At 32.4% G+C, this 23414-nt stretch overlaps 1 protein-coding gene and 1 pseudogene across 2 annotated transcripts; both read right to left on the reverse strand.

Annotated features, from left to right (window-relative positions):
• Window positions 1–1386: 1386 nt before the first annotated feature.
• On the reverse strand, window positions 1387–6968 carry LOC111300951 (ABC transporter B family member 15-like; annotated as a pseudogene). Its single transcript, XR_016329873.1, has 7 exons — window positions 6383–6968; window positions 6229–6283; window positions 5892–6073; window positions 5283–5722; window positions 4654–5193; window positions 3527–4435; window positions 1387–2911 (listed from the first exon to the last, which is right to left on the reverse strand). The product of XR_016329873.1 is annotated as an ABC transporter B family member 15-like (transcript).
• A 1327-nt stretch (window positions 6969–8295) lies between these two features.
• Window positions 8296–14011, reverse strand: LOC111299595 (ABC transporter B family member 15-like). The gene is made up of 7 exons (XM_022894875.2): window positions 13600–14011; window positions 13390–13444; window positions 13106–13284; window positions 12545–13002; window positions 11901–12441; window positions 10286–11197; window positions 8296–9897 (listed from the first exon to the last, which is right to left on the reverse strand). Exons 1-7 carry the CDS (start codon window positions 13837–13839, stop codon window positions 8506–8508), a joined length of 3777 nt encoding a protein of 1258 aa, XP_022750610.2. The 5' UTR covers window positions 13840–14011; the 3' UTR covers window positions 8296–8505.
• Between the last annotated feature and the right edge of the window lie 9403 nt (window positions 14012–23414).

The following is a 23414-nucleotide window of genomic DNA, read 5'->3' on the forward strand; positions in this document are numbered from 1 at the left end:
AAAACAATGTTCCACGCCAAACACACCTTTTATAGGGCACGTAACCCTCCAGGAGGGCAAAGTACAAATTGAACTTTTTTAACAATCTGGCTTCAAACTTCAAATTTTTACTATGACTTGTTTGTTTCATTTCTAGTCTTCGAAAGTTAAAACTCTGAAAAAAAAAAAAAAAAACAAGAATTTACAGTCAACATATATAATTTTTTTTAAACCAAAGATTTGGCCAATGTTGAATAAAACCCATTTCAGGAAAAAAAAAATGATATAAGCCTGTTGTTTTATTTGACAGGACATTTAAATTTACAAGACAGTGAAATTGCCAAATCAGTTGTCCTAGATTAGGTTTAGAGATAACCCATTTACTCAGAATTTTTTTTGTTAGCTAAACTGAGTATATGATCCTTTCAATTTGTGGCAGTCTGCATCAAAACTCATGTTTAATTAGGGTTTTGAAAATGAATTTTTTAAAAAAAATTTTATCAGTTATTAAATCTATTATATATGAATATTTGAAAACTTGTAAAAAATTATTTCAAAATCCCAAATGATAAAATCATATTGATAATAAGATTATTTTGATGCTTACATTATCATAATAATTTTACAAAAAAATCAAACACTACTATTAACAATAATTTTATTATTATATAAATGGAATCCTAACCTCTTTAACTACTACTAATCTTAGGTACTTTATATGATTTGAAGTGTTGAGGGTTTTCCCTTTTTCTTGTAATATGCTTTTATATTTTTCAAACTGTGGGTTTCCTCTTAATTTATTGGAGCATTACTAGAAAAGAAAATTGGTTGAAGAATTTCCTATTCTCCTTATTTTTAACATTAGATGACATGAGCTTTGGATAAGCTCAAACTATTTTACAGTAGCCAGCCTTAGGTAATGAAAAATAAACTGGCAAATTAATAGTACTATGATATAGTGATAATGTAACACTTAATCTTTTGTCGAAATATTATGAAAATCGGATATGATATATTTAAATATTTGAATTTATAATTATGAAATATTTTTTATAAAATAAAATCACAAGACTTTTATAAAAAAATACCTCATAATGTGAATTTCAACAAATATCCCAAAAGTAAAGACAAAATAAATCTAAACACCCACTTTTATTGCAAAACATGCTTATTGTTTTATATATTTGTTCTATTCAATTCTTTAATGAGAAGATACCTCCACTGTTATTGCTTCAAATTTTAAAGGCCTAATTTCACCGAGTAATTTGGTTTTCTTTTTTTTATATTTGAGATTGTTTGGATTTGAACACTGATCAATAGATGTTGTACAAATTTTAATAACGTTATTATTACATTATTATACATATTAATTAAGCTGTTGGAAAATTGAAGACTGATTAGTTTGTTTTAAGGGGAACATCTTACTTTAGTTGATAATTTAGCACAAAAACAATACATTATGTCCTTATAAATGATGATTTTCATGGCATCAAAGCTTTTGACTACTTTTTCATCTAAAATACACAAAACTTATTCAAGTGATTGAGTAGAATTATGTGTTCTTCTTTGAAGATTAACCAAAGAGTAGTAAGCTCCTATTGGTCCCTTGGCCAACAAAGATGAATGGTTACCTTTCTCCACCACCTTCCCTTTGGCCAACATAGCAATAAGATCACAGTTTTGAATGGTACTTTAGCCTATGTGCCACAACCACACTTGTCTTGCCCACCATCACTCGCTCTAATGCCTCTTGCACCACTTTCTCAGATTTACTGTCACGTGCACTGGTAGCCTCATCTAACAATAACAGTGTTGGTTTTTTCAGTATGGCTCGGGCTATGGCGAGCCGTTGCTTCTGTCCCCCGGATAGCTGCATTCCTTTGTCTCCACACCGTGTTTCATAGCCATCTGCTAGGCCTGCAATGAAATCATGTGCATTGGCTGCTTTGGCTACTTCAATGATTTCAGATTCATCAGTTTCATCAGATGTTCCATATAAAATGTTTTCCCTTATTGTGCCAGCAAATAATGTTGGTTCTTAGTTAACAAGTGCTATGTGTTTCCTCAATGACCTTAGGTTGTATGATCTTATATCTCGACTATCAATCTTCACTACTCCTTTGAGAGGATCGTAAAACCTCTCAATTAAACTGATGATTGTTGATTTACCAGATCCACTTTGTCCCACCAATGCCGTTGATTTCCCGGCTTCAATTTTGATTGAGAATTTCAGAATTGTTAATTTCAGGATGATCATATTAGGCCGAGCTGGATATGCACAATCAATCTACGAATTTCTACACGTCCTGTAATTTTTTCAGCAAAGGTAACCATTAGTGTCATCTGGCTTAATTGTTGTATAGCGATCTAATATAGCAAACAGAGATCCAACAACCTGAGTGGCCTTGGCCAAGTCTGATGTCATGCTTGCAGCTTCAGATATGACATGACCGGTGCTAACCAAAATGAGGAATGTTTCAATGAGGGCTTTGGCACTGATATATCCTTTAGAGATGAGTTTGCCACCGTCCCAAAAACCAAAGGCCATAATGCAAGCTGTAAGAAATTGAGCTGATCCTAATTCAAGTCCAGCAAACCAAGATTGCCTGACATTCTCTTGTCTTGGTCCTTCGTGGGCCTTTTCCAGCATTTTCAGGATTCGATCTTGAGACAAGAAGGCAGTGATAGTTCGGTGGTTAGACACTGCCTCAGCAGCCAGCTTGCTGCTATCTTCTTGTGCTTTGATGGCTTTTCTAGACATGTTTTTGAGTGAGTCCTTTCGAGTGTACATGCTGACGATGATAAGAGGTTGGACTGCTATCATGACAATGGCAAGTCTCCATGCAATGAATAGGCCCATGACACAAGCTAGAGTTACACCTGAGATTGTTTGCAAGATAAGAGACATTCGATCACGGACTAAAGATCTCACCTGCAAACATCCAAGACCACACAGTTAAGCAAAGTCCTAACCAAGCATGTTGGAAAGTGAACTCTTACTAATTTGTAACTGGAAATATAAAATGTTATCCAATATCTTTCATCTGCAACTTTTCTTTTCAACAAGAAGAAAAATTACCATCTTATCTACTTGTAGTTAAGGTTTTGATACAGAAGAAAAGCTAAAGAAGGCTGTTTGCTACCATAAAACCAGACAAAGAAACAGATAAAAAGTTAGGAAGTAGCCATTATTTCAAACGAGTTGCAACTAATTTTTTAACCGAAAAACTCAGAAGTGATTTCCTAATTAGTGTGAAGCAACAATGTTGATATTACTGCAGTTCAAGGTTGATTACAAGAGATTTAACCTACTTGAACCGAGTTTCGAAAATAGTTATGCAGTATATTTTGAGATAGAGATAAAAATTTATGATATTGCAATGGATCACACAGCTGACTCACACATGATTAAACAAATCAAGTTTTTCTATCTTGTTTTGAAGATTCATACATCCTAGAGCCAGATGTTTAACCAAGGTTCATAGGAACATGCTAACTAAACACGATTAAAATTAAAAAAGGTATGAAAATGGAAAGAAAAACATACCACACTGGCATCTTTTGCTAGTCTAGAGCAAATGGTGCCACTGGAATTCTCATCTTGGTCAAACCACCCAACTTCAAAAGTCAGTATCCTTGAAAGCATCCTCTCTCTAATCCTCTTTGTCAAGTTCTCTCCCATGTAAGCAAAATTATAATGCTGGATAACATTAATTATCAAGGAAAACAAAGAAAAACCAAGGAAACAGAAAGCATAAACCTTTGCCTTTCGTTTAATTTCACCATGATCAGTAAGAAAAAATATTGATATCGTTGACCCCATTGTGACAGATGAAACTGGTTGCAGTGCACCAAATAACATTCCACCAAAGCTTCCCAGGGTTGCTTGTTTCCACTCTGGTAAATTCAAGGCCAACAATCTCCTAAAAGATGGTGCAGCAGGCAACTTTCGATCCTCAATATTAAATTCTCCAGCTTGTGAAGCATCATTTCGTGCTATGGAATTGGCTGAACTTGTCCGGCTAGCTAAAGACAGTCTACGACTGCTAGCATTGTTAATGTCCATGTTTGTTATATAAGATGAGGCACTGGTAGACAAATCTTGATTGCCTTTTTCCTGGACTTGTTCTGATTGTTGAAGTTGCACTAGCATGGGATAAAAGCCCTTTTCATTTACCATTAATTCGTCATGTGACCCGGTTTCCATGACCTGGCCATCTTGGACAGCAGCAATTATATCTGCATGTCTAATGGTGGAAAGGCGGTGGGCAATGATTATTGTTGTACGCCCAATGGAGGCCTTGTCAAGAGCTTCTTGCACACTATGCTCGGATTCAGAGTCTAATGCACCTGTTGCCTCATCAAGGAGGAGGATTTTGGGTGCTTTTATCATGGCTCATGCTATGGCTATTCTCTTTTTCTGTCCACCAGACATTTGAACCCCTCTCTCACCAACCTATTCAACAAAACCAGTCTTTAAATTATGTGATATATCCTTAGTATAAAGACAGATATTCAATGGACACTAAAAAATTGCTAATGCTGGAGGCCTATTTTGTTCAGGATTCTTGTAGGACTCCAGATGGTTATTTTCTCCTTTTGGATGTTATGCTTGCATAATAAAGTGACTTGGAAAAGTATACATATAATAGATACGATGGTAAGCAGACAAACCTGGGTGTCATATCCTTGAGGCAACTGAGATATGAAATTATGGGCATTTGAGGCTTTAGCCGCTTCAATAACCTCTTCCATTCCAGCATCCTCCTTGCCAAAAAGTATGTTCTCTTTAATGGTTGTTGCAAACAGTGTAGACTCCTGACTTACCAACCCCATCTGTGACCTTAACCACTTGAGTTGCAATTTATTAATAGAAACCCCATCTAGAAGTATGTCTCCTCCAAGTGGGTCATAAAACCTTTGCAACAATGAAATCACTGTGGATTTTCCTGATCCACTGCTTCCCACCAAGGCCATAGTCTTTCCTACAGAAATTTTGAGAAAAAAACTCTGGAAAATTATGGTCTCTGACCTTGAGGGGTATGCGAATTCAACCTGTTTGAATTCAACTTCTCCTAAATCATTATGCAAAATTTCCCCTTCCATGTTTCAAGATCAATCTTTGGGACTCTCTTTAGCACTTCATTTATACGTTCTGCAGCTGAAAACGCTTCAGATAAGGGCTTCAGGTTAGATAAACAAGAACCAAGTTGTCTGTTCAATAAGAAAGAAAAGGAAAAGTAATATTAAAAATATGAACTTTAAGGAATTCAATAAGAGAACTTTAAGGTTAAAACTCTTACTGTCCACCAACAGCAATGCAGGTGCCCACCATGAAAACAGTTCCACCTAGAGCTCCGTGGTACATGACCATTCTACTACCATAGTAAGTAATGAAAGCCCAAATAGCATAAGAAATACCATTGCTTCCAATGGCCAAGCCTTTAGCCAAGCCTTGGCTCAACCCCAACTTCACAGATCCTTGTAAAGCTGCAGAGAACTCAGTAATCCTTTTGTTTTCTCCAACAAAGGCATAAACAGTTCTAATAGAAGATATTGCCTGCTCTGCTATTGAATTGGCCTTATTGTACACCACTCTAATCTTCGTTGCAAGACTCAGTAAAATTTTGCCCTCTATTAAACTAGGAATCACCAGCAGCAGAACAAAAGGAAAAACCACAAGAGTTAATCTCCATAGTATCAGAAAAGCTGCTATGTATGTTCCAATAAATATAAAACACCTCTTGCTATAAGGTTTGGAACCTGACATACATAATAAACAAGTCGATCGACATAATAGTAATGGAAAAGTTGAAGATACTAGTTCAATTAACTGGAAAAGGGTTGAAAATGATTTAAGCATATATAATCACTATCTAGAAATGACAAGATAAACATTTAGAAGCGCTGACAACCTTCTCACTGATAACTTCTTGAATTATGAGACTGTCATTGGAAACACTTGTGACTATTTCAGCTGTGCTAGTTACATTCATATCAAAGTAGCCTACATCTTGCCGTAGCTCAGCTTTCAAATACCTAGTTCTCATTCTTGTGGCTTGTATTACACCTGTTCTTGTCCAACAAAATCCTTCTGAAAAGTTCAAAATTTAGAGAGGAAAAAGGAATTAGTATGGCTAGTTCCCTTTACTTGAAGTCACCTAACTAGCAAAAGAAACTGTAAAACTTTTATTACTACATTTTAATCCAGATAGGAAGACAATAACAGCAGGTTCACTTCAAACTCACCTAGGAAAGATCCAACCCATCCCCCACAGGCCGTCAAAATTAAAGACAATGCAACCTGTCACCCACAAAAACAAAACCAAAGGATCTTACCCAGTTAAATACAATCTTAAATGTTATATGGAAATGTTGAAGCACATCAGCAGTAATATCATACCTGGCGAACTTTGTGGGTGAGCACATCAGCAGTTGAAGCTTCACCAATGTTGTTAAACATATGGCCAATCAAATATATGACCAATGGTGAAACAGTGCCATCAGCAACTGCTCCAATGAAGCCAACAGCCATCAATCACGTATCTACACCATCTGCATGCATGAAAATGGAGCGTATAGACCCATTTTTCTTCTTCACAGGGCCGCTTCCAACCTCTTTATTACTCATTTTCTTCTTACCTTCCATTGTGTTTCCTTTTTCCTCTTCTTCCATTAGCTATCAGTCCATCAATATTAAATAGCAGCGGCAACCGGATTCTCAGCCTGACACAATGATAAATTGACCACCAGGAAAGGAACGAAAATAAAGGACAACTCATACACCCTGGATTGGGTTTGATGTTGCGAAAGAAAAAAAAAACCGTAAGGCAGGTGCTAAGCAAAGATGATTGTAGCTGTCGCAACTCAAAAGATTTATAATAACAAAACCGATATTGTTATTTTTAGTTATATGACAGTGACTGGCTTATTTTAGTTAAGTAAACTTTTCCATTGAATCAGTCAATCAGATTTGAATCTAATAAAAAATTGTTGCTTTAACCATCTGCTTCAGTTTTATATTATATATTCTTCTCCAGAATAGCAACAAATCTGATATTTGGCATTTAATTATGATAGAAATGTGTTCAGTTGTTCTATTTTAATAAGAGTATGATCATAGTTGAAGCTAACTGGTTTCCAGTTTTCTTCCTTCTAGAAAAAGGAAATAAATTAATATTAACAGAAGCATAATGTATGGTGCACGTTAAATGCTCTAGAAAGAATAATGTCATGCATGACTTATAGCTGGCAATTAAATTTAAAAAAAAATTCTCAAAAGCTCATTGTGGTAATATACGAAAAGGCATCCATTATATCAGATTGTCTGCTGAAATGAACAAATGAATAGGAAAACCCAAAAGGAGGGATGTTAGTTTTGCAACAAAGCTAGGCCTTTCACTATCATCAACTTGGCAACAGGAAAAAAAATTAAAACCTCATTCTGACCATAATAATTTTCATTAGTAGATTGTGTGTTGGGGCTCCTTCGGAGGCTGACCAATGAGAAGCAAGTTCCTGCGGGTCCCTTTGCCAACAAGTATTGGTGAGTTTCTTTCTCTATCTCCTTCCCTTTATTCAACACAGCAATTTGATCAGTCTTGTATGGTACTTATCCTATGTGCCACAAAGACACTAGTCTTCCCCACCATTACATGCTGTAATGCCTTTTGCACCATTTTCTCTGATAGACTGTCAAGTGCACTGGTAATTATCCACAGAAAATGATTTCATATTGTCATCACCATCAATGGGTAAAATATATTTTTGTACCCAACAAAGCAGCTGATTCATTTTACATATAATATTATTTAACAATTGAAGAAGCTTTTTCCAAAAATATATATATACAAAAAAAGAAGAAGCTCATTACTTTCCTAATCATGCCTTAAGAGTAAATTGAATACTAAATCAATAGCTAGAGATATTAACAAACCCAGCTATATCTAATGTTTAAGTTCACACATACTACATGAAGTCGATTCCTTCACCCTTTCTTTGGAATAAATAAGGCTGCAGCTTAGGGATAGAGGAATGAGTCATAGATATTGAGATGTGAACCGCAAACATATTAGATGATATTTTTTAAGGTAACTGTATAAACTAATTGAGTTAAGTTTTAGTGCAATTCCTTCACCCTTTCACCTTCTCTATTGAAAGTGTACAATAAAAGAGAGGAAAGGAAAAAGAGGAAAACACATGGTATTGCAGGCTTAAGGATCATAAAAAAAGTATATGATTAATGTCACCACTTGTTGGCAAAGCATGCTAAGATCTTACTTTTTTTGTAGTTTAATTTTGTTTTATGCATTTACATATATAAAGGTAAGTATTTATTATCACATTTGAACTCATATTACAAGGATTGGATTGCCATCTTCATTTCAGCATCTCTACTGAAGGCGTGGACGAAAGGGAGGGAAGAAAAGGAATAGTTGGAAGAAAGGATTGTAAATGAGCTAGGCCTTGCACATCAAAATTTTGATGGCAACTGTAAAAAAGCCTAATCAAACCTTAAAGTAGTTTTTAGTTGATTGTGTGAGTTGTGTTGTTGTGGGGGCTCCTTTGGAGGCTGACCAATGAGAAGTAAGCTCCTGTGGGTCCTTTGGCCAACAAAGATTGATGGGTACCTTTCTCCACCACCTTGCCTTTATCTAACACAGCAATTTGGTCACAGTTTTGTATGGTGCTTAACCTATGTGCCACAACCACACTGGTTCTCCCCACCATCACTCTTTCAAGTGCATCTTGCACAGCTTTCTCTGATTGGCTGTCTAGTGCACTGGTGGCCTCGTCTAAAAGCAAAATTGCTGGATTTTTCAGTATGGCCCTGGCTATTGCAATGCGCTGCTTTTGGCCCCCAGATAGCTGCACTCCCCTCTCTCCACACCATGTATCATACCCATCTTGTAATCCTGAAATGAAATCATGAGCATTGGCTGCTCTGGCAGCCTCAATGATCTCTGATTCAACAGTCTTATCGGATGCTCCATATGCAATGTTTTCTCTGATGGTGCCAGCAAATAATGTGGGCTCTTGGCTAACAAGTGCAATGTGTTTCCTTAGTGACCTAAGGTGGTATGACCTTATATCTCTACCATCAATTTTCACTACACCCTCAAGAGGATCATAAAATCTCTCAGTTAGACCAATGATGGTTGATTTACCAGACCCACTTTGTCCAACCAAAGAAGTTGATTTACCTGCTTCAATTTTGAGTGAGAAGCCTCTAAAGATCATAAAATTGGGCCGGGCTGGGTATGCAAAGTCTATGTTCCGAAGTTCTATGTGGCCCGTTATCTTTTCGGGCTTGTATCCTTCAGGATCTTCGGGCTCAATACTCGTGTATCGGTCCAATACAGCAAAGACTGATCCAACTGCATCCGAGCCCTTGGCGAGGTCGGAAGTCATGCTTCCGGCATCGGCTATTACACGGCCGGTGCTTACCAAGATCATGAAGGTCTCAAATAATGCCTTTGCAGTGATGTAGCCTCGAGACACGAGTTTACCACCATACCAAAAGTCTAAGGCCCAAGTGCAAGTTGTTAGGCTTTGAGATGTGGCAAGCCCAAAACCAGCATACCATGATTGGCGGATGCTCTCTCGTCGTGGGCCTTCTTGGGCTTTTTCGAGCATTTTCAGGATTCTATCTTGGGATGAGAAGGCAGTGATGGTTCGGAGGTTGGAAACAGCCTCTGCAGCCAGCTTGCTGCTTTCGTCTTGGGCTTTGATAGCCTTCTGAGACATGCTTTTTAGCAAGACACGTCTGGTGTAGAAACAAACAATGATGATGGGTTGGACTGCTATCATGACAAGCGCAAGCCTCCAAGCAATGACCAGACCCATGGTGCAAGCTATAGTTACTGCTGAAATGGTTTGCACAATTAATGCCATCCTGTCACCTACCAATGATCTCACCTGTCAGAACAAAGAGAACAATAAGACACAATGACTTCATGAAAACAACAACCACAATCTGGTTCAGGTTAGATTATTGGCTTCTGCCTTCCTGTCTCCTAAACGCATAGAGGATAATCAGAAATTATTGATCCTTGATCCTCCAAATCCTCCAAAACCACGGCACAAGTTGGAAAACTCAACTTAATCAGAGCTTAGCAGATAGACAGATACAATTAATTTATATGACAGAGCAATAGAATACTTGGATATTAAAAAATGCATAAACTTTCCATCCCTTTTCAGTTGTCAACTGGGATGGCATACTATTGCTGATTATTCCAAGACTTGAAAATTCATTGGATGAGCAAGATTATTTTGTAACAGATTAGAATAAGAAAAAGCATACCACATTGGCATCCTTGGCAAGTCTAGAGCAGATAGCACCACTTGAATTCTCATCTTGATCAAACCAGCCTACTTCAAGTGTCAGTATCTTTGAAAGCATCCTCTCTCTAATCCTCTTTGTCAAGTACTCTCCCATGTATGCAAAGTTATAATGCTGACCAACATTTATCAGCAAGGAAAACACTGACAACCCAAGAAAGCATAAGGCATAGATCTTAGTCTTCTCCTTAATCTCATCATGATCAGTCAAAAAGTACACTGATACCATAGATCCTAGTGAGAATGCGTAAACAGGTTGAACAGCACCAAATAGGATTGCACTTAAACACCCCAATATTGCCTGTTTCCATTCTGGTAAGTTCAATGCCAACAGTCTTCTAAAAGATGGCACCGGCAACTTTTGATCTTCCACTGCAGATTCTATAGCCAGTGAAGTACGGTTTTGAGTAAATGAACTGGCGGAACTAGACCGACTAACAAATGAAAGTCTACGACTACTTGTGCCATTAATGTCCATATTTGATATTGAAGATGAAACATACGTAGATAAATTTAAGTTAGCTTCTTCAGGGTTCTTTTCTTTCTCTGTTTGCTGAAGGCGGACTAATGAAGTATAATGACCATTTTCATTTTCCATCAACTCATCATGTGATCCTGTTTCCATAACCTGGCCATTTTGGACAACTGCAATAAGGTCTGCATTGCGAATGGTGGATAGACGATGGGCGATTATTATGGTGGTGCGGCCAATGGCAGCTTGGTCGATCGCTTCTTGCACAACTCGTTCAGATTCTGAGTCTAGTGCACTTGTTGCCTCATCAAGGAGAAGGATTTGGGGTGCTTTTATTATAGCTCTTGCTATAGCAATTCTTTGCTTTTGTCCACCTGACATTTGAACCCCTCTTTCACCAACCTGTTGAAGAAATTTTTACTCCTTAGCATGTTCAGAGTAATTCAAAACAGTAGTTAAACTTTTGATTATTAGCTAGGCAACTCATTCACAAGACAAAAATCGCTTTATTTCTAATTTAATGAATATAATTCTCTACATCATTCTTTCCTACTATGCTACAACAAAACAAGTGATATGAGCTTGTAAAGGAAGATCCAGAAATCTTTATTATCTTCTGCAAGAATGGTATGAACAGATGCAAAGAATTCATTGCCAAATTATTTGCAAGACAAAAGTAACATGGGGTGCTCATTTTAAGGAGTGGCCAGTGGGGAAGAAATTGCAGCTTTCAGAGAAGGGATAGGTTCAATGGGGGGCCAGATTACTATTTGGGAAACAAGATAAAGGAATAAAATACAAATATAAAAGAATAGTAAAACACTGGCCGGCATGACATTGTGACTTGAATAGACTTATCCCTATCATTATTCTCCAAGAATCTACAAGGCTATCATATATGATTCTCATAATGAAAACCTAAATTTGCGGTGCAGAATTTGGTTCAGTTTAGGGTGAAAGGTGATCAGAGTTTCCTAAGAAGTGTATGTTAATAGTTTGAAATTTCAATGTTCTAAGAAGTGTTTTTTTTGGCAAATTTGAGAATGAATGCTGAAATATTATATTACTTTTGCTTTTGTGGATGTTAAAAGGTATGTTGACTAACCTGAGTATCATAACCATGAGGCAATTGGCATATGAAATTGTGGGCATTTGAGGTTTTGGCAGCTTCAATGACATCTTGCATGCTAGCATCTTCCTTCCCAAAAAGTATGTTTTCCATTATGGTAGTAGCAAAAAGTGCTGGCTCCTGACTCACCAAACCCATCTGTGACCTTAGCCACTTGAGCTGCAACTTATCGATTGCAATCCCATCAAGGAGTATCTCTCCCCCTAGTGGGTCATAAAACCTTTTCAGTAGTGCTATGACTGTGGATTTCCCCGAGCCACTACCACCCACTAATGCCAGAGTCTTTCCGGCAGGAATGTTGAGGCAAAAATCTTTGAAAATCATGCTTTCTGGCCTTGTTGGATATGCAAATTCAATATGTCTAAATTCGACTGCTCCTGAAACGTTGTCCAAAATTTCACCCTCCAAATTGTCTGAATCAATCTTGGGGACTCTTTTTATCACTTCCATTATGCGTTCTCCAGCTGAACATGCTTCAGAGAAAAACTTCAGGTTGGACAAACTAGCCCCCAATGACCTGATGATCAGCAAAAACCAATAAAAATTACATGTTTAAATTTGTTTTCTATAAATAAATAAAAAAAAAAAACCTCAATGTAGAAAATTTCGAAGATATTTACAGGCCTCCCATCGCAATGGCAGCGCCAACAATGAAAACAGTCCCTCCTTGAGCACCATGGTACATAACCATCCTGCTGCCATAATAAGACATGAAAGCCCAAGTGGCAAAAACCACCCCATTGCTTCCAATTGCCAGTCCTTTAGCCAAACCCTGCCTTAACCCCAACTTCACAGAACCTTGTACAGCTGCAGAGAATTCAGCAATGGTTTTGCTTTCACCAACAAAGGAATAAACTGTTCTTATTGAAGATATTGCCTGTTCTGCTATTGTACCAGCCTTATTATATTCCTCCCTTATCTTTCTAGCTATTCCAATCAAACCTCTTCCATACATTAAACCAGGAATGACCAAAAGAACAGCAAAAGGAAAACCCACTATTGCTAGTCTCCATAGCATTATGAATGCTGCCATGTAGCACCCAATAAATGTTGCAACATTCATCAGAAAATTTGGCACCTGCATTAAATTTTAATATCCCATCAGCATTTTTTTTCTAAAGTATTTGTTTTAATCAAGAAATTACATCAAATTTGCATAAAAAAAAAAAAAAAAAGAAAACCTTTTCACTGAGAACATCTTGGATTACTAGACTATCATTTGAAACACTTGTGATAACTTCAGCTGTGCTTGTAACATGCAAATCAAAGTATCCCACATCTTGTCTTAAAACTGCCTTCAAATATCTGGCTCTCATTCTTGTTGCTTGTCTCTCACCTGTTCTTGACCAACAAAATCCCTCTGAAAAATGGCAAAGAAAAGTATAAATAAAATCATTAATATCCTCCATTTAAGCTCCAAATAATTAGTCCTTGGAAAAACAAAACATTGAATATTAAAACCTACCTAGAAAACAAGCAAGCCATGATCCACAAGCCAAATACAACAAAGCCACCGAATTCTGCCAACCATAAAACAAATCCTGTTAGCTTCTGCTTGTATCGAACGTGCCTGTCAGACTCCTTTGTACGTGTGTATGTGCGTGCCGGTGCTAATAAAACCAAAATTAGAAAGCAAGAGAAAAACAAAGAGAGAGAGAGACAGAGAGAGAGAAACCTTGTTGATATTATGAATGAACTTGTCTGCAGTGAAAGCTGATGCATCACCAAGATTGTTCATCAACTTGCTAGTAACAAGCAAAACAAGAGGTGTACTAAAACCATCACCAACGGCTCCGATGAAGCCGAGAGTCATCAACCACATATCTACACCGTCCGCATGCATGAAAATGGACCTTATGGACCACCCATTTACCTTCTGGGCTGCACCAGCTGGTTTCTGCTTCTCATGACCCATATCTTAATTTGAGAAACAAAACAACACCCAAGATTCTCAAACCACTTAGGATTGATGATTTGGTTTGTTTCTAACAGTTTCTTTCTTTTCTTTGTTTGCCTCCAAAATAATCTTGTCTGATCTTAAGACAAATGAGATGAGAAACAAGTGCCAGGGTGATGTTTTTGGCTATGCAACAAACATAGGAACTGTCTTGTATATATAGGTGTTATTTGTGGGGGTAAAATTGCTGGTGAAAACCACAGGAAAATTAATTTTAAGTTTATTTTTGAAAAATAAAAAATAAGAAGGTTGGTGAAATATTAAGAATGCCTCGTTTTTCATACAAGCAGATGGTTACATGATATTAAAATAAGTTAGAGTTAAAATCTTTTTGTATAATTTTTTTTTAGATTACGATCTTTTTTATAAAATTAAAATTTAATTAGTCAAACATTTCATTTTCAAAAGGATATTGTAAAGGACATATATGATTGATATAATTTTTAATTAGTGCATGCTTTGAATAGTACTTGCTAATGTATTAATTTTATGAATATATATATATATATATTGGTAAATATATATAAAAGCAAAATAAATGGCTCAGAAGCACAAATTTAGACCTAACAATTCTAAGAAAATGTCCTCACATCAATTAAATCAATGGAAGGAGAGGCTCATCAAACTTACATAAAAAAAAAATTTGCATTCAATCAATTTGATATCGATAAAAATGTAAAACTGACTTAGAATTTTGCATGTATGATAAATATTAAAATGTTAAATTTAATTATTGCTTTTTTAAAATATTATTCCAATAAAGAATTATAAATTAATCAATGTAAATTTTGGTAATTTTTACACGATTGACATGAAATTTTATATGTACGATAAATATTAAAATATTATTTAATTTAACAATTGTTTTAAAATATTATTTAAAAAAATTAAAAACCAATGTAAATTTTGTTGATTTTTAACATTATATAACTTGATTTCATATTATATTATAGGGTTAATGTTATTAATAATTCTTAAATTATAGTGAAATAATGTTTAATGTTATTCTTAAATTTTAAAAAATTTTAATATGATATCTAAATTATGAATTTATTAAGTAATGCAATACTCTCATTTAATGTGATTAATTTTAAATGATGAACACGACGAACAAACAACTCTTCAAATATTATATTAATTAACAGATTTATAATTTAAATATTATATCAAATATTTTTAAAATTCAAATATCATATTAAATATTTCAAGGTTAGTCATGACATTAACCTTATATTATATTATATATATAACTTTTCAAAAATCATTGTGCTTGTGAAATCATTAAATCAAGTTAACTAGATTAGTCAATCAGGTATTAACTTAAATGACATGCATATTAATCAAATTTATGAAAATTGTACATTTTAAAAAAATTTAAATATATTAAATAAATAAAGATCGAGAGATTAAATGTATATTAAAATTTTTTTAAAAAAAAAAGATTAATTTTATGTTTCAAAACTAAAATATAAACCAAGGATTTCATATTAGAAAGGGAATTAAATGATTGCTGAAATTATAAGTGAAATGTAAAAATCAAACGATAAAATAAAAAAGAAAATTAAAATTAAAATTGGATGAAAATGAGCTAACAAGGGCAGAAGAAGAAGATATCATGGTTGACTTTAACTGTTTCATCTGATAGGCGTCGTTAATGACGATAAGTGCATGGGATCCACAAAAACAACTATTTCTTCTGTTACCACCTATGTCGCAATAATAGAATCCGGGTTTTTAAATATTATTTAATTTTTTAAATATTTAATACATTATTTTTTATTCATAAAAAATCATAATCTAAAAAATATATATAATATTTAGTATTTATCTTATAGAATAATAGTAAAATTTGTTATTATCTCTTATAGAAATAAGTATTTTTTTAAATATAAAAGGTCAAAATCTAAAAAAAATAAAAAAATTTACAAATATTGCGAATTGAACTCTAATTTTATTAAAACCAGCTATTAAAAAAATGAAAGAATCATTTGGATTAAGCTTTAAGTTCAAAAATAACTTGTTACTTGTATAAGCCAACTTTCAATTAACTCATTCATTTTATTTCTTGTTACTATTGAAATTAAATTAGGCATTTTTCAAAAAAAAATAATAATCCATATCTAAGAGGGTTTTTTTTTTTTTTTTTAAGTAGTCTTGAGAGATTGAACATATCTACACTTGTTATGAATTCTTTAGAAAGTTTGTTTTTATACTTTACATGTGAAATTTTTTAACTTTACATACGGATTAAAAAATTGACACCTACTTATTTTATAATTAGTTTTTATTTATTTTTTCACTATATTTTAAAAAAATATGTGTTATTATGTTAATTATAATGAAATTTAAAAACTTCACTCATAGTGATTAAAATATATATATATATATATATATTCCACTTTTAAATAGTTTTAAAGTCATACTCAAATAAACAGTTATAGTAAAAATACTTTTGCAAAGCCTTGAAAATGGTGATTGCCTAAGCTTGGTGTAATTAATCTTTCTTCCAAGTAGCTAGCTGCCATCAATGCTTTGGCAAAACCATGTGCCTATTCTTCCCTTTTTCCTCTTGAAAATTGACATGAGCTTCCTCCCCCATGTTCATAGATCATAATAAATCTTCATTACCACTATCCCCCCCCCCCCCAAAAAAAAAAATCTGTTGTTTTCAGATTTCTTTTCCTTTTTCATCATTTTGTTTTGTCGATTATGTCTTTATCAGGCACTAACTGTAAGAAATTGTGGGTGGATGATGTCCTCTCTTACCTCAGATAACTCGAAAACTTGCCCTACTTTGCAAACAATCACATGTGTTCCTCAAAATTTAATTAACCCCACTTGTTTGCTTCTTTTGATTTCATTTATTGAGGAATTTAATATTGAGGGAGTATATATATATATATATATATATATATATATAATTCTATAAGAAAATAAGCATTGAAAATGGTAGTATCAAATTTAAAATATATTGATTTAAGATTTTTTTAATATCCACTTATAATATAAATAAAAAATTTATCGATAAATTTATTAATTTTATTGAGTCCAATGATGTCTAAAAAAAATTTGAGGGTGTTTAAAAAAACTTTTTCTTCAATTTTTTTATTTTTTTAATATTTAAAATGTCTATAAACACTATTCCACTGTTTGAATCCAGTGGAAAATTGTACACAATGCTGAAAGTACCACTAGAAGTACGTACAGGATGTGTGCACTGATTTACCAAAGGAATGGATAATAATTAATTATGAGTTGACCCTATCGTTGTAATCAATGTTCAACTTAGTTAAATATTGGATTGGATTTTAATATGGTATTTTTTAATAATATAAAAAAATTGACATGTCTATATGATCTAGTACTTTCGTTAACATTTTTTTTTTATAAAATTCCGAAATTGCAATATTGAAATCTTTGTATTTTTTATATAAAGATAGCTTTAAAAGAATTATAAATATTAAAATTTAAATTATAAAAATATTAAATATCATCTCTTAAGAATAATTAAATGAATTAATAAAGTTGGACCTTAAATTTAAAATTTTTATATTTGATTATGAATATAGTGAATATAAGAAAGGTTGCAAAATGATACTTTAACATGGGAACTAGGGTTTTCAATTTTCTTCCTAATCCAATAAGCTATATATATACATAAATATTTTATTAGCTTTGTTATCGTATGCAAGTACGTAATTCTCCTCCTTAAAATTATACTAAAAAAAAAAAAGAATAATCTCTGAAAAATTTCTGCAAACTTCAACACTTGAGTAAAGGAGGATATATATATATATATATATATATATATATATATTATGTTACGTACTTGCATACGATCACAAAGCTAATAAAATATTAATGTTACATATATATGATCTTGTTGGACGCAACCCAAATTATGCAGAAATCAACCGTCAATTTCTTTTAATTTTTTTGTTAGCATAGTTTCAAATTACGTTTCCCACAAGAAAAAAAATGTTATTCTCATCGATATCATGCATGCATGATGATGAACCCTAATCGATTTGTTTTGGAACCCTTTTTTTTTTTTTTTAATTAAAGAGGGATTATATATCTTAAGTAACAGCATTCCACAAATATCAACACTGCTTGAATTAACTATATCAAAAATTTAGCCTAATCATGCATGTGAAATTAATTTGATAATTTCACTTCAATTCAACTCTTTTGTTGTCGAGATAAAATCTTATAGACCTTTTTTTTTTCTTTTTGGTTTAATTGTGAATAAATCTTAAAGAAACAACTTAAGATTGTTACATTCTCTCAAATAATTAAGAGATACAAATTCAGGATTTAATTTAATTTATTTATAAATTATTTTAAAAAAATAACATTCAATAAATAAAAAATTTAAATATCAACAATTGCAATCCCTTCATCAATCTCTAAATCACGATCTTTTATGTAAAAAAAAATACAATTAAAAATTTTGACAGTATATTGTACAAATAAAAAAAATGGATAAATAATTAGGGACATATTTTGATTATTAAATACATAAAAAATTTGTTTAATTAAATAATATTCTTTTAAGTTAAAAATTAAGAATAATTTGAATGGTTACAAAGTCTACTCATACAACATGCTTGTCTCATTGAACATTAATCTGATATTGGAAAGATTGCCAAAATGTCCTTTATCTTATTTATCATCCAAATTAATTATGATATATATACCATATTTGGTAGGGAATAGTATAATTTTGGGGTCTTAACTATTAAGTACTCTACTAATGTAGTAAACACTGTCTCTTAATTTGATAACAATATAAAACGAATCACTAAACAATTACCTAACGAAATATTTCATGTACAATTAAAAATCATAAATATAAGAAATTGGGTCAGAGTTTAATTTAATTGATTCATGCAGACACCTTAAGAAATAATATCTAATAGATTTAAGATTTAAATCTTATCTCTAAATTGCAACTTCCTTTGTAAAAAATTGTAACTATAAGCCTCAAACATTTTGATTAGGAATCTACACGATAGTACTCCCTAGCATTGAATTTAATTTATTTAATATTAATATTGAAATTTTTTATAAAATTAAAGTTTGATGATTTTTAATATTAAAAAGTAAAAAAATCATAAAAAATAATTTTAAAACATAAAAAGCCAAAGTTTCAGATGTTCAAAAAACAAAAAAAAAAAAATTGAGACATCTCAAAAAAATAAAAAAAAAGAATGAAAAAAGTATTGATTATTAATAATTCATTTAAAAAATGAGTTATGTCAATAATTAAAGAATTAATCCTAGTTGCTCAGACACGAGAGGAGATAGATAGATTTCAACTTTATAAATAGAAGGGTAGTTATAAAAGATGTGACTTGGCGTACCAACTATGTACATCAAGAATTATTAAAAACAATGACAAGTGCTAGAAGGCATGATCTAATAATTGTTTTTTTTTTTTTTTTTAATATTGAGTGATTGGGAAGCTTAAAAACAAATAAACTTGATTATTCAAACCAATTAAGAGCTTAATTATTAATCTAATTTTAGATTGGTATAGCTATTAACATGTGAAATTATGGATTAATATAAGCATGCTCTAGATTTCAATTGGGTGCCATAAACTTTATATAGCATTTCTTCTATTTTTTTAATTAAAAAATATAATTGTAAAGATCTATATTTAATTTATGAGATATTATTTATTTTAATTAAAAAATCTCATAATTTTTATTTATAAAAAACGTTTCACAAATATATATTCAAATTTTTTTTTATATATCATATCAGATTCCCTTAAATTTCCCATGTCATATTGCTTGCATCGACTTAGATTTAAAACTAAAAAAAAAAAAAAAAAAATCATTAATGGGATATTATACAGTAGTCAAGCTACGATCAGCTAGCAGCTGCTCCCATTCTGCTACAGATTTATCAACAGGTTCTCAATTTGAGAAATTGATTAAGCTTTGTTGCTTTTATGACACAATCAGCACTTAAAAGATTGGATTGTTTTTAAAGAATTTCAGGTCTTTGCACTAATGATATCAAATGAAGAAAATTTTCATGTCATATCATATATAAACACCCCAATGACATTTTGAAAAGTTTCAATCAAATATTACAGGCTGTTTGCCTGTTATTGTTGTCTAAGCTCAAGTAAGAAAAATCTTTGTTGAAAAAACTTGAAGGGATTTTCTGCTCCCTGAAAATGTGGTGAAGATTTCTCTTTTGCTGGATTTACCTGCATACTGAACATACAAGATTTATTTCATTGGAGGGAGTCATCTTGAAAGATGTAGCATTTTTTTTCTTTTCTTATCAATAGGACATCATTATTTGTAAAAATCATTTGCAGATTGATTAGCTTTCCTCTTTTTCTTATAGCTCATCTTGGGCGAGGCTGTCTTGAAATTCCGTCACGAATAAATATGTAAATGAATCGAATATAAATGAATTTTATTATGTTTGTAATTTATTTTTAAAATGTTATTTGTGATCATTTGTAAAGTATAATAAATGAACATAAATGTATAAAAATCGAGTCTGTTCATGAATTATTCATCGAATACAATTTATTTTTTTACATCTTTAGATATACACGAACTAAATATAAAAAAATTTTATTATATTCATGATTTATCTATTTAATTAACGAATTGTAAAATGTTATTTGTGATCATTTATCAAATTTAATAAATGAACATAAATAAATAAAAATCAAATTTATTCACAAAACTATTTATCAACTATTTGAACATGGTTGATTTAGTAGTTATCAAAAGCTTTATTTTGTATTAGCCAAGAATCACAATAGACAGATATGCATGGTAATGACAAAAGCAACACACCACTTTATCAAATTCATCATCCTAATGTGCTTTAGAAGTGGATGTAACTCTCAAAGGCCAAAGAATGGATGGCAATTACCAAGGAAAAAAGCTACTAACATTTTCCCACTTAGGAAATGATGGATGATCTCATGAAATTTCTTAAGAACTGCCCAACTTTTTCTTATTTTTGGACCATAGGGGCTTATATGGGAATCTTGATTTGGTTTAGTCCAGTAGAGAATGCATTATTTGGTGGGTCATTGGGGCACTTTCCTGCAAGAATTTTTTTGTTAGGTCAAATTATCTGCATGAATTATGGGCAGAAGTGTGAAAGTACTAGTTATAAGTTTATAGCTTCTTTTGCTGCTTTAGACACTAGTGGGGGATCCAAATGAAAAAGTAATATGTTTATAAACACCTTTAAAGATTGAAAAATAAAAAAATTTAAAGGAGAAATTTCCTTGAACAACCTTAAAAAAATTTTTTTAAACACCCTTTGCGTTGAAAAAATTGATAAATCTATCGGTAATATATATATATATATATATATTTTAAATGATCACTCTTGAAAAGAAAATTCCGAATTCGCCATTATTAGAAACAGTCGATGGTGGCAGTAGTGGTGGAGATGATGATGATGATGATGGTGAGGATACGGAGATGGTGGTTGTAGTTGATATCTTGAAGGCTCTACATTTCATTTCTGAAATAATCAAAGAAGAAATGCTGGGTTTTCCTATAAATGGGAAAAGATTCTGCCAAAAGCTAAGGGAGCTGTTCTTATGGATTCGGAATTGTGATAAAGCTGTGGTGGAGCTTTAGATATGCTTTCTCAATGGCTAAGTCTAGTCTTGTCCCTTTCTTTGGGTAGCAGCAAGGGACCCCTACCAGCACTGTAACTGAATTACATTGCAGCAGCTACCATCGTTCACTCTTCTCAAAGAGAGATGGGGAGATCAGCACAGTTTACTAGGAATGCTAAAAACAGGTCCACAATGTCATATATTATACCATTTACTGCCTTTTCCTTTCCTTAATATTTAATATCCAGCAGCAAGATTGAAGTTAATTAGTCAGAACATCAAATAAGAGTTGTCCACGCTTAAATTTAGAGCAAGAAACAAGAAGAGTGTTAGATATTGACTCAAATTTTAATTAGGAATTAGTTTGAATTTTAGTGAAATTTTGTTAGTTAAAAAATTATTTAGTAATTAAGAATAAATATTCTTAATAAGTAAGAGTTCTTAGTAAATAAGAATTTCTGGTTATTAAATAATAGAGCTTTATAAATATGAAGTGAGTATTAACTTTTAAAATTATGAAAAGGAATTATAAGATTTCTTTATGAAAAATAAATCTATAGGGATGTAAAAAAGAATTTGTTTGAAAAAACATCGGTTGAATGAAACAGAGGATATTTCATAGGTTATATGCTAGGGAGCATGGAAATTATGATTGTTTTAGAGGCTCGAGATTAGTGTTTGTTTATAATATTTTATACTTTTTATAATCTTTATGTTTTTATAGTAGATTTACTCTCTTATCCATGGATGTAAGCCATTGGGGCGAACCATATTAAATATTACCTATTACATGTGATTTATTTTGTATTGATCTCATTATGAAATTTGTTTTTGCTGAAAAAATCTCAACAAGTGGTGTTAGAGTTAGGTTACAAACATCTTCTCTCGAGTCGAGTATAGAAGCTCTCTCCTATGGCCTATTGTGCGAAATAGGAAGATTGTTAAGGTTATCCTACATTGATTGTGGAAGGGGATTCATTGTTGCAGATTGTGTTCATGATATTGAAGATATGCAAGAGAAGATGCTGTTACAAGACATTTGTTGTAAGTGGAGTCAACTAAGTAAAGTTGATTTGGCTACATATGAGTATTGGCTATCTTGTTTGAATCAGGTAGAGTCAACACTGATTCGATTATGTGTAGTCAGGATTTCTTAAAGGTAAATGTTGTGGTAGAATTTGTGTTTAAGGTAAAGATTTGTTAGATATTGACTCAAATTTTAATTATGAATCAAAATTGGGAATCAGTATGAATTTTAGTGAAATTGTATTAGTTAAAGAATTATTTGGTAATTAAGCATAAATATTCTTTATGGGTAAGAGTTCTTAGTAAATACGAATTTTTGGTGAGTAAGTAATGGAGCTTTATAAATATGGAGTATTAACTTTTAGAATTATGAGAATGAGTTATAAGATCTCTATATGGGAGATAAGTCTATAGGGATGTTAAAAAGAATTTGTTTAGGAAAATACCGGTTGCATAAGATAAATGATATTCTATACGTTATACATTAAACTGTATGGAAACTAAGATTGTTTAAGAGGCTCGAGATTAATATTTATTTATGGTGTTTTGTACTTATTATAATCTCTATGTTTTTATAATGGATTAACTCTCTTATTCATAGATGTAGATAATTAGACTGAATTACGTTAAATATTATTTTTTGCATGTGATTTATTTTATATTAATCTCATTGTGAAATTTGTTTCTGCTTAAAAAATCTCAAGAAAGAGATGACGGTGACCTATGTTACTCGAATTCGGGATAAGTGTTGATATTGTATAGATATGTGACCGACATAAACATGTATAATTTATTTTAAGATTTTCTATATATTTTGAGGGTCAAGCCCTATACTACATATTGTTCAAGAAAAATGAAGAGTCCGAACAACGTAGATGATGACTACCTA

Source organism: Durio zibethinus, chromosome 18, assembly GCF_047325235.1.
Source record: "Durio zibethinus cultivar Kanyao isolate XHJ-2024 chromosome 18, ASM4732523v1, whole genome shotgun sequence".
NCBI classification, from domain to species: domain Eukaryota; kingdom Viridiplantae; phylum Streptophyta; class Magnoliopsida; order Malvales; family Malvaceae; genus Durio; species Durio zibethinus.